At 33.5% G+C, this 13,625-nt stretch overlaps 1 protein-coding gene across 1 annotated transcript in view; it reads left to right on the top strand.

The window, feature by feature from the left end:
- LOC128247600 (uncharacterized) overlaps positions 1–5,033 on the top strand; it is a 38,585-nt gene extending 33,552 nt beyond the window's left edge. The window contains exons 6-7 of the mRNA XM_052967176.2: positions 2,612–2,707; positions 5,029–5,033. Coding sequence (XP_052823136.1) covers positions 2,612–2,707; positions 5,029–5,033 — 101 coding nt within the window. The remainder of the gene's footprint in view (positions 1–2,611; positions 2,708–5,028) is intronic.
- Positions 5,034–13,625: the final 8,592 nt, after the last annotated feature.

Genomic DNA, 13,625 nt, shown 5'->3' with positions numbered 1-13,625 from the left:
AAATGATGAAAGGGAAGTCGACCTCGGAGGCATTTGAACTCAGAACATTAAGTCGGAAGAAATACAGTTAAGTGTTTTTTGCCGGCGCTGTAACGATTCTTCTACATCGTGTTTATATTAACACCTAAGAAGGCAGTGAGCTGGCAGAATCGTTAGCATGCCAGGCAAAATACTTAGCGGCATTTCGTCCGTCTTAACGCTCTAAGTTCAAATTCCGCCGAGGTCGACATTGTCTTTCATCCCCTTTCAGGGTCGACGAAATAAATATCAATTAAGCACTGGGGTCGATATAATCGACTTAACCCCTACTCCGAAATTACAGGCCTTGTAACAAAATTTGAACCCGATATTAACACCAAAGAACTAACAAAGTATCAATGTTAGAGCTTATAACATCGAAATAATGTTAGAACTTATAATATTGTGTTAAATATCAAATACCATTATGTTAAGTTTTGGCTGAGGAGAATGTAGTTGATTAGTAATGATCTACACTTAAATGATGCTTCATTTTATCGAATCTTGAAATATGAAAGATAAAGTCTACTCAGTGAAATATGAACCCAGAATACAAAGGGTTGCATGTAACACTGAAAATCATTTTCTCCATCAACTACCGATACTGCCAATACACCGGTCTTTATTACATTTTGCCTGATGCTGTTATCGATTCTACCACTTCATTGCCTTTTGTTAGAAACTATTACATTTACAGGTTACATTATTATCATTATCATCATCATCATTATTATTATTATTATTATTATTATTATTATTATTATTATTATTATTGTTCAGTAGTTTTATTTTTATAACGTGCTTTCACTTCACTACCGAGCGCAGCTCTGTGTGCCTTGGGTATGTGCTGTGGTTTGCTTTGATGCTCTTATGGTTACTGTATTGAAAGTGTTTTGCGTAGGATGTGTGCAGTGCCCAGTAGTGCAATTTTCTGTATGTTATATATATTTGTAAGTCCTGGTTATTATTATTATTATCATCATTATTATTATTATTAATATTACTATTATTATTATTATTATTATTATTATTATTATTATTATTATTATTATTATTATTATTATTATTATTATTCAATAGTTTTATTTTTATAACGTGCTTTCACTTCACTACCGAGCGCAGCTCTGTGTGCCTTGGGTATGTGCTGTGGTTTGCTTTGATGCTCTTATGGTTACTGTATTGAAAGTGTTTTGCGTAGGATGTGTGCAGTGCCCAGTAGTGCAATTTTCTGTATGTTATATATATTTGTAAGTCCTGGTTATTATTATTATTATTATCATTATTATTATTATTAATATTACTATTATTATTATTATTATTATTATTATTATTATTATTATTATTATTCAATAGTTTTATTTTTATAACGTGCTTTCACTTCACTACCGAGCGCAGCTCTGTGCGCCTTGGGTATGTGCTGTGGTGCTCTTATGGTTACTGTATTGAAAGTGTTTTGCGTAGGATGTGTGCAGTGCCCAGTAGTGCAATTTTCTGTATGTTATATATATTTGTAAGTCCTGGTGTTTTTGTTATGTATTTGTCTGAATATTTTTTTATTATACCTAAGGCACCTACTATGATAGGAATTGTTTCTGTTTTTAGATTCCACATTCGAGTTACCTCTATTTCCAGGTCTTTGTATTTTGAAAGATTTTCCAGTTCTTTTAGAGAAACGTTGTCATCTGCTGGTATTGATACATCAATTAGAAAGCATTTTTTTCTCCATGATCTTTGACAACTATATCTGGTCTATTGGCCTTAATTTCTCTATCTGTGTGTATTGGCATATCCCAGAGTATGGTCGCTTTCTCGTTTTCTGTGACCTTTTCTGGCGTGTGTTTATACCATCTTTTTTCTGTTGTTATTCCACAGTGTTGGCATAGCTTCCAGTGTATATATGTCCCAGCTCTGTCGTGTCTGTGAATATATTCCTTCTTAGCGAGGACTGGGCAGCCAGAGATAATATGATTTATTGTTTCTTGTCCATCTCCACATATTCTACAGTTACTTGTTATATTTCTTTTCATTATGTGTTTTTGGTAATTTCTGGTGGGGAGGCTTTGGTCTTATGCAGCAATTAAAAATCCTTCAGTCTCTGCTTTGAGTCCTGAGCTTCTCAGCCATTGCTGGGATTTTTCTCTGTCTATTTCTTTTGCATTTAGTTTAGCCCAGTATTTACCATGTAGGGGCTTTTCTTGCCATCGTTTTATCATGGTCTGTTGCTGTTCTAGTTTTAGTTTGAATTTCTTCTTCTTCTTCTTCTTCTTCTTCTTATTATTATTATTATTATTATTATTATTATTATTATTATTATTATTATTATTAAGGCGGCGAGCTGGCAGAATTGTTAGCGCACTGGACGAAATGCTTAGCGGTATTTCGCCCATCGATACGTTCTGAGTTCAAATTCCGCCGAGGTCGACTTTGCCTTTCATCCTTTCTATGTAATCGCCTATACCCCTGCCCCAAATTTCAGGCCTTGTGCCTATAATAGAAAAGATTATTATTATTATTATTATTATTATTATTATTATTATTATTATTATTATTACCATCATCATTTCTTTGTGCTTTGTTTTGTTTTCAATGCCAGATGTATGGAAAGGATGCGGTGACAAACCTACTCTAGGATTGTGTAATCATTTGGTGGAAGATAAACCACGTTGTTTCCGCCCTCGACCAACATCAGGTAAATAATAACAGAGAGAGAGAAGTGGGAGTGAGTGAGAAGAGAAGAGTGAATGAGAGCGAGAGAGCGAGAGAGAGAGGGGGAAGTGAGAGGAGGAGAAAGAAAGAGATTCATGACCCCTTGTATAATGATCAAGTACAATAGTTAGATCGTTGGACTCACAATCACGATGTCCTTGGACAAGGCGACGTTGCTCTAGCCCAGGGGTTCTCAACCATTTTTTTTATCTATAAACCCCTTTGATTATTATTTTATTCTGGTGGACCCCCATATTCATTCGACGTTTAAAAACTAGTTTTATAGAACTTCTTTCAAAATTCTTATTTTGTTTTTCACACATTCATTTGTGTAGGTTGAACTATGTAAAATGTTAGAGAAAGAAACCTAGTTTCTTGTAATAAACTTTTACAGGGTTCCTTAAAATACTGCTGTAGGTCTTCAATTTACTATTTTGCATGTGTGGACACCTTTGATTACTTTTTTGATTCTGGTGGACACCCTAGTCATGTGATGTTTAAAAATTAGTTTTATAGAAACTTCTTTCCAAATTCTTATTTTGTCTTTCACATATTAATTTGTGTAGATTGAACAACGTAAAATGTTAGAGAAAGAAACCTAGCTGTTTTTTGCAATACATACCAAAACATAGATCGAAAGCAAAATCTTTTCAAGGGCTCTTATACTACTATTGTGGATCCCCAATCTATTATTTTGTTGCGTGTCCCCCACCCCAAATCTTATATGGATCCTCAGGGGCCACATTGACGCCCATTGAGAACCACTACTCTAGACCAATCAGCTGAAAATAAGTTCGTCTGCTGCAGAGTGGTGCTTCGTAGATTATAAATTTCAAATCTTGCCACTGCAAGATTGCCCTTAATGGTGACAGCACACTTGATAGTAGTGATGACTCATATTCGCTGTAGAACCCTTGTATTGTTTTGTTTTCGCTATTACTGTTGCTATTTAACTGCAACTCAACCAGCATTAAAAGAACCTATAATGAACGCAATTCTGTCTATGACTATCCCATCTTTCTTTTTAAGTTCTAAGACTATAACGATTCAATGTTTCCTTCCTTGTTTATTAAGGAATAGTGGGATTTAAAGAAGATTTGATCGCTGCTATTGCTGTTGTTTTTTGTTTAAATCTAGTTTTGCTTTGATCGAGCAGACTTAAGATCAAAGGCATTTCAGCTGTAAGCAACCTGCTCCTTTTCCAGGTATAATGTATTTAGGACTATGCTATGCCATGTGTCCTTCCTTTTTGAAGAATGAAAGTTGTGTGGTCTAAGGGACACAGGCATTTTGCCATGTCGAAGCTTCCCTTGGTAGGAAGTCTATATATTTGACAAGGTGTAGCAACGTCTGAAGGGAATTGTGATTTATAGTATATATCATTTTCACTAATACACGATTGTGTGGTTAAGGAGTTTGCGTTGCAACCACTTAGTTTGATATTCAATCCCGCTGCACAGTGACACTTTGATCAAATATCCCCTACTATAACCCCAGATTAACCAATATCATGGAGTGAAATTTGGAATACGCTTATCGTTCAGAAAACTATATATTAGCGAAGGATGGAAACAATGGCGAGAGGATCAAAAAAGTTCCAATGTTGCTTTACGAACGATGGCCCCTGTGATATTTGATCTACATCGATTTACAGACACTCCCCATCATTCTTGCTGTCGGTAATGCAAGGAACCAATGATTTGCCTGTTAGAAGTCTGTAAATAATGGCGCTATTGTTCCCTTGTTGCGATATAAAATAAGGAAGTCGCTTTGTAATTTTCATTTTTTTTTTCCACTTCTACAACGGTTTCCATCGACCACATTCGCTCTTAAAGCATTGATCTGCCCGGAGGCCATAAGAGAAAACACTTACCCAAGTGCCACGCATTTGGACCGAACATGAAACCGCGAAGTAGCGGAGTACTGTTCTTAACCATACGCATGTGAAATCACATTAATGACAACGTTTTACTTTGCGTATACAAGTAAATTGAAGTGTATCAATAGTAATCATACAGTTGCATATATTACGCATATATATGTTGGCACCAAATATTTCTTATTTGACTGTGAATGTTCTACGTAGACACTTGAAAAAAAAAATAACTAAAGATAGAGATAATGTCGTATTTAGTTTTCACTGAAAAAGATCATGTAAAAACTGGATGTAGTAGTACTTTTACTGATATGAGTTAAGATTTGTTTGTCTCCTATAAATGTGATCAGTTTTGACGTTAAATGAATTTTAAAAGAAAAGACTTGTCAGTGACTTGATTTCCTCTAATTTATCTTCTTATTCTTCAGCTTAAAATGTAATTTCTACTCAGAGATCTCGTCTGCATAAAATATGAATTATCAGATGTTGACAATATTATGGTCCAGTCGCCAGGAATGAATTTAAAAAATGTTTATGCATCGATGTCCTTTCAAAATAAACCATATGAAGTTCTGTGAAGATGTCCATGGCAGAAGAACGCTGAAGTGGGTATTTTACCGCGTGTGATTTGGCACCTAACAGTTGTGAGTTCAAGTTCCACAGAAGTCGACTTTGCTTTCATTTCACTTTGAGATGGATGAGGATCGATAAATTAGTACCAGGTATATATATGAAGTGAACAATTTGATCGTATATATCATATGTTTATTTCCTTTCCATTGAGTACTTTTCAATTCTTTACTGAATGAAACGTTAGTGTGGCTTGTTAATTTAGAGATGGATGAAATTTGAATTCAGAATACAAAGAACCAGAACAAGTATCGATATTATATCAATTCCGCTGTTTTTCCATCTTGGAGAGGTACTTTATTTATCGAACTAAAAAAGAGGAAAGGCAAAGTTGACCTCAGCTGGATTTGAACTCAGAGCGCACGCATAGAACCAAAATGAATATCGCAAAGAATTCCATTCGAAGCTCAAATGGCCCTGCCAATTTGTAATGCGTACGTACCTACATATGTATATAAGTATGTATCTATGTATGTATGTATGCATGCATGCATTGTGTAGGTATGTATGTATGCATTTGTGTTTATGTATGTATGTACGTGCGTCTATGTATGTATGTATGTATGTATGTATGTATGTATGTATGTATGTATGCATGTATGTATGTATGCAGGGAACGATTCCATACACAACACTTGAATTAACTTGGCCTTTTTTGTTTAATCAAAAGAAGTCAATAACGACCAAAGAAATAAGGCAGTAAAAAAAATTAGAGATGAAAGAAAATGAAAGGAATTTGCTTATGGCTCTGACATTTTCCATCTCTTAGCATCGTTTTTGTATCGAGCATCAATACCAACCTTTAGCAATTGTCTCATCTTTGTGGCTTGACATCGTGTCCTAGTAAAATGTTTTGGAATCACATTTAACTGCAAACAACCTCTGCCCTTGGATAGAAAGGCCATTTTATTCAAATTGGCAGCAGTAAGAATAATTCTTGACTTCTATGAACGAACTTGACAATACACTTGTTATGTTCTTTAGAAAAGCAAATATTTTCAGGCTAAATTCTTTAAGCTTTGTCAATGCCACTAACAAGAAAGACAAAGACAAAGCAATAATAATAATAATAATAATAATAATAATAATAATAATAATAATAATAATAATAATAATAATAATGATGATGATAATAATAGTAATGATGATAATAATAAGAAGAAGAAAAAGAAGGGCAATAATAATAATAATAGTAAATAAATAAATAAAACAACAGCGACAATAGTAACAAGAACTAAAGCATTAAAATACAATAAGAGCAAAAAAAACAAACTAAGTTACAACAACAAGAAACACCGCCGACATCAACATCAACATTATCAGCGACTAAAGCAGTTAACAGTAGTAGCTAACCATCGATACAAGTCGATGTAAAGTAATAGAAATAATAGATATAATAAAAAGGAAGTAGAAGAAAACCCTGCTTAAGCATACTTCACACACAACCCGCACATTCACACGCGCACCTGCTCACGTACACACATGTGTGCGCTCACACATGCAGATATATATACGTTTATGTAAGTGTGTGTGTGTGTGTGTTTCTTTCTTTTATGTGATGTGATGTTTTTTTTTCTTTTCTGAGTTGTGTGACTCTGTTCCATATTTATCTCGTAGACAAATGTCGCAGCACTAAAATATCTTAACTTGTTAACTATTTAGTGAGGACTTTGTGATGTTATGTCTTGGTGAGAATGTGTACACACATACATACATGTATTAGTGTATGTATATAGATATATAAATAAATAAACATATATATATATATATATATATATATATATATATATATATATATATATATTTATATATACATACATATATATATATATATATATATATATATATATATATATATATATATATATATATATATATATATATATATATATACATACATATATATATATATATATATATATATATATATATATATATATATATATATATATATATATATATAAATATTACAAATTAAAAAGGTAAAGGATTATCAATTTATTAATTAATAAATCAATTAATAATTAATAATTTTTACCAAGCCCATCGGTATGTAAGCACCATTATTGGTGGAGAACTTATTTAAAAGCTCATATATATTTATAAACATAATTAAGGGATCAGCAAATATTTGCTTCATTGATCCCTTAATTATGTTTATATATATAAATATATATATATCCATGTATTTATGTATATACAAACAGATATATATATATACATACATATGCATATACATGTACATGCATGCATATATACATATACACATATATGCGTATATACATATATACAGATACACATATACAGATACATATATATGTGTTTATATATATATGTATATGCACATAAATATACACACATATATATGCATATACATACAAACGTATCTACCTTTCTCTCTCTCTCTCTGTCTATATATATATATATATATATATATATATATATATATTACCAAATAGAATAAATCTGATATTAAAATGTGTGAATGTGTGCGCGCGCGCGTGTGAATTTTTTCAGTTATGTGTCTGTACACGTGATCCTTCGTGCACGCTTGGGCAGCGGAAAGATTTTAAAAGTATGCAGTTGCCATAGTGTTGTTTGTGACCAAATTGCTAACGTCGCTTTCAGTAATTAGCTAGCTTACATACCAGCTGGTTTATAATGAGCATCCGTGAGGTCACTCAACCTACTAAAAGCAGCAACCAAACTGCCTTCTAATACCTTATTTTTTATAGAAAGAAAACATTGGTTAATTTGATCGTAGGACTTCTCGATCAGATTGTCTTGGGGGCTGAACAACAACAGTTAATAAATAAATTCCTCTAGCATTAGTGGTACGTCTAACACTGACCGGGAACATGAACTTGGTCACTCGACCTGCTTGAAATAATAGCCACATCTCCGTTAAATCATTCCTACTAAGTAGTACACATGGGGCAATATAACCCGGCGTACACAATGCCTGGGAAAAGACGGGATGCTCATGGCTGGAATGCGTATCATAGGTCTGCTCGGTCAAGACTGAACTGGGCATCGGCAGGAGCACAACGTGTGTCTGATTGATCAAAGCTGAAAAGTAGCTAAACAAAAACAACAATACCGTTTTTAGTCTTTGAGTGCCTTTAATTTTGCTAAACAAGCCTAAGACAACGCCCAGTTTAAACATCGCAACATTTTCCTAGCGTACCATTAGTTTTGTTAGTAAGCTTAAGACATCCAAAGACCGGAGGTGGTGTTAGCACCCTCACCTGATCCTTGGATGACTTTAACAGAATTCATTCTGTTGCAAACATTCAGACTTGACCCTCCCCACAGTTCTCACAAAACCCATTTTTTAATATTTTTCTTTATTTTTCTGCTGGTATTTACCTGCAGATGTTTACACTGGACATCAGGAACATTAACCCCACCACGAAAGGAGAGTCTGTAAAGTTCAACGAAGCTGTTCCTTCTTGAAATATATTATATAAAAAACAAAAAAACAACACAAAAATGTTGGCAAATGGCTCATGACATTTAGTTGAATATCGATGAAGTTCAGAACTTTATTTGAAAGAATTCAGTATGAACTCTCTGCGTAACCCCAACACCACCAAAAGACTTTAAACTGCATCCCCACCCCTTTTCTTTTGCTATGAGATAAAATAGAATGAAATAAAATTGAATAGAACAAAATATAATAAAATTAATTGCCTTGTTTTCTATTTTGATAATTTCATTCACATTTAGGATGTATTATAGATGTGAACACAACCCTTCTTCGAAGATGATTAATAGTAGACTTCATGGACCATGTAATATATATTTACCTTCAATTACATTATGTAACAACACACTAGAACAAAAATATTTTAAATTCAGAAATTAACCTTCGATTGTATAATAAAATGCGCGCAAATTTGCTATCAATTGATTTCAGATCTCTTTAAGCAACAAAATTAGTGACTTTGATCTTATGAAACTGAATAACTATTGTAATGGACCACTGGTGGTCAAACTGAATTATGTTTTGCAACATTGCATTATTGGAATATATATTGATTCTAGTGCTTCACTAGTACTTTATTCTATACACTTCGACAATTTGAAATGCAAAGCTGTCTTTGGCGGTATTTGAAATCAGGACACAAATATCCATAATTAAATACAAGGTTCTAGCAGTTCTGTAAATTTATAACTTATTACGTAAAATGATGCCTCCTCTTAACTTTGGTAGTTCTTATAATTAGTCTGGTTCTTCAAGGAAACAGCATATTAATGAATATACCCTAGTGTATTGCTGGTAATTAGTTATTTGATTCCAGATGGATGAGGGAAAAAACAAGCTCGATGCGATATAAACTTAAAAACGTTGAGAAACTGAAACCATAACCAAATACTGTAATCCATCTCGTCTGGTACTGCAGTGCTTCTGCTAAATTGCCGTCATTAAGAAAAGGAAATACAAACTATCGACAATGTCTCGGTTTTATGAAATGTCAACTAGCATACATTTTAAAACTATTAAAAACTAAAGATAAGCCACGACAGAAAAAGATAAAGAAAACTAAGTGAGTGTGTATCAGTTAGAAGTGTTTTAAATATATACATGTGGCCGGAGTCTAACGACTGAAACAAGTAACAGAATAAAAGAATATATATATATATATATATATATATATATATATATATATATATATATATATATATATATATATATATATATGTATATATATATATATATATATATATATATATATATATATATATATATATATATATATATATATATATATATATATATATAAATAAGAGGAGGAAAGAATTAGCTGGATAGATGGTATATAACTACACCTGAACTGTTGTTGATTTTTTTCCTCCTTCTTCTTTTCCTTTTGGACTTTCCTATGTGTCCTGTTTCCGAAGAAGAGCTTTACTCGAAACGTAAAACAACTGCTCTTTCTTTCCTTCTCTGAGCGTCTTCTTAATACTTTACATGTACTACATCCTTGAGTTATTGTTTTTTCTTGTCTTTTTTCTCCGTGTTTTTTATTAACTATATATAAACACACACACACATATCATAGGATAAGGGATCTTGATATCACGGGAAACCTGGATAATGGTTCTTTAACTTCTTACATGGTAGCTGCAAATGGTTTTCTCTCCGCAAAGTTCTCTGTAATAAGTTATACTTCAGAGCAGTTCCAGGACCATTATTGTTTATCAACTATCAGTTACAGGCTCACAGGTGCACTTGGCCAACCTAACAAATTACACTGATGACACAAAATTATTGATGGCTGTCTAAGTTCCAGAAGATGTCGTCACACTCCAAAATGAGTCAAACCTCATTTATCAATAAGCAGATAAAAACAATATGAAATTTAATGCATCAAGAATAAGCCATAAGAATGATTCATAAAACTCATAGAGCAAATACAGAAAATGTGGAAAAGAAGATGAAAGTAATAACCATCTCTTAATTGAATGCAGTAAATTAACACAAAATGCGAATAAGCGCAGGCAAAACTGTGTCGGTAAAAAAAGTGCATTATGATGTTAGCTGAATGTCTGAGAACATAACAGAAAAGTGGTAAGAGCTAGAGGCTGTAATTGTGAATAAAAATTACAGGATTTAAAGAAGTATCTCCTTAAAGACTGATCATACTAGTGAAGCAAAGAGACCAGATATGGTTGTAGAGGACAAAGAAAATATGTAAGATCATAGAGTTTGCAATATCCTATGATAATACAGCGGACTAAAGAAATTGAGAAAATTGAGAAATATCATGACCTAGCTAAAGAGATTGTGGAAAACCAGTTGTTCTTTTGATAATTGATGCAAATGGAGCGCAGACCAGGAGAATTGTGATCTAGTCATCCCAGTGTAGGCAATATTTCCAATTGGATATGATAAACTTGTTGAGATGGAAACATCTAGGGTAAATCTCAGTTCTGGAATTTAAATAGCAGTTGCTGTTCTTCATCTTTAGCAAGTTAAGTATTTTTTCTGTTACAATTTCATCCATTCACATACAGCTTTAGTATTTTGAGGACCATTCCTTTGATGCTGGAAGCAATGTTGCTACTCTTCAATTTCCAGATATGGTTTAAGTCATAGAATTTCTTTTGTCAGTGTGCCTGAATGATTACATGTGATTATAGATTTTTTCATGGTCACCCGCACATATACCAATACAATTTTACCTATCGACCATTTTACTTCATGTATTTGATGTGACTTCAGATTCTTAAACAATTGACTTGACATTGTATGTCTAATCTAGCATTTCTGCCAGTGCAATCGGGAATAGTCCATTGTAGATCTACCTGAAATTAATTTCTTTATATTGGGACCACAACTATAGGAGTCCAATGAAGAACACCTATTAAATATTTTTCTACATCTATGATCTTCAGGGAATTGCTTATCTAGCAGGGGCAGGGATTTTCTTACTTAGGTCCTAGCATTTAAATAAAATAAAATAAAGTCATAATAGATTTGTAGACCCAGAAGCTATGTCTTCACATTTCCAAAAACTAGATATAATCACCAACCTAGCAAACAGTGGAGGTCTATGTAAAAAAGTTTAGTTTTACATCCATTATTTCATACTTACATGAAGGTGGGGTCTATTTCTTTGGAAGCTATTTTGACACTGATGTGGTCTTACTTATGCTTAAAATGTAAGGCAGGCTCTACTTCACAGCATGTGTTATATATATATATATATATATATATATATATATTGTTGTACTTGGGGATGGTCATATTGCCAGTTTAGCCAATAAAAACACACGCACTGTATATTTGGTGTTAATTTTTTTTTTTTCAGCTTTATATTACATTAATCTTAATCTTAATCTTATTTCGGCCAGAGTTCTTTCGTCACACTTCTGTGACCTCATCAGTGGTCCTTTGTTTCCTTCTTTCTTATGTGTGTCTCACCTTGCTAACTATCAGCCATTTTGTATTTTGTATTCCTATTGTATGTGTCTACGCATGCGTGTCCTTCAATGTGTCTGTGTCTTTTGTAAGTGCATGTGTGTATGGGGAGTGTCTGTATCACCTATATTCTCTGTTAATACGTGTTCATTTGTATTAGTTTTTATTTATTTATATGTTCATGTGTGTGTGTGTGTGTGTGTGTGTGTGTGTGTGTGTTTGTTTTTTTTTTAATGTGTTTAATTAAATTTTGTTAACGTATGTAGTATTTAATTCCATTTGTTTATCTATGTATTGTATTATACTTTGTTCCTATTATTGTTTTATGGGTAACATGTTGTCACATGCTGTGGTTTGTTAGTGGCGTATGTTAGTGTTCCATTCTAGTTTCCTATTCAGGCTAGGTTTCCCTTCTATTATGTGTGTAGCTTCAGTAATTTGTCTAAGTGCTGCATCACTGCTATGTGTAGATAAGATTTTAATTTCTATGTTGTTGATTGAGCCTCTATGTTCTTGCTCAGCGTGCTGGTACAGAACTGATGAGTTCTTCCCTTCCTTAAGTTCCCTCCAATGTTCGTTTGCCCGCTCCCCTATACTCCTTGCTGTTTCGCCTACATATGTCGTTGTCTTATTTCTGCATCGTCCCTCTGTACATCTTATACTATAGACCACATTTCTGGTTTTGCAGTTCGTTTGTGGGCTAAATCTACATACGATACAGTTCCTATCAGTGCAGGGGGTTCTACTGAAAGGGTATGTTCTACTGATAAGGGATTTGATAGGGTTGCCTGGCCTTTCAACAACCTTAATTCTTAGCTTAAGTTTGTCTAGGGCCCTTCTAATGCGGTACGCCAGTTCGCCTCTAGGGGTGGTGTCGACGAACATGACGCTTTGGTACTTGTGGCTATTGTACCATGAGCTTGCCTTCCCTATTTTCTTCTTAGTTCTTTCTATGGTGTTCCATGATTTGCTCCTATAGAGTGGGCAAATCCCATTCCTATCGTTGCGTTTGATTGTTTCAAACTTCTTCATAGCTCCTTTGTAAACCCTGATCCTTTCTTTATGGCTGTAACCCGAGAACTGCATGCGGTGGACGAAATGTTGTATATGTCTCTTTAATTCTGTAGGGTCGCACATGCAGGAGACATTTCGCATTACTCTGACGAGGTCTGCCATCAATATGTTAAGCATAGTTAGAACTCTTAATGACAGTAGTTAAATTTGAACTGTGACCATGGAAACATTGATCCAACTTGGCCATATACATGATGGTTGAAACAAACTGAAGATTAGATCAGTATTTAATTACCTTAACATCAAAACCAGTCTCATAACATACATAATCAGGAATTTCAGAAGTGGGAACAGTCACACAAATTGATTCTAGTGCTTAAATGATACTTTATTTTATTGAACTCAGGAAAATAGTAAATCAACCTTAGCAGGATTTGAGCCCAAATTGGCAGG

This window comes from Octopus bimaculoides, chromosome 4, assembly GCF_046866305.1.
Source record: "Octopus bimaculoides isolate indiv1 chromosome 4, ASM4686630v1, whole genome shotgun sequence".
Taxonomy (NCBI): Eukaryota; Metazoa; Mollusca; class Cephalopoda; order Octopoda; family Octopodidae; genus Octopus; species Octopus bimaculoides.
The sequence above is the reverse complement of the archived record's forward strand: the minus strand, read 5'-3'. Positions and strand labels throughout refer to the sequence as shown.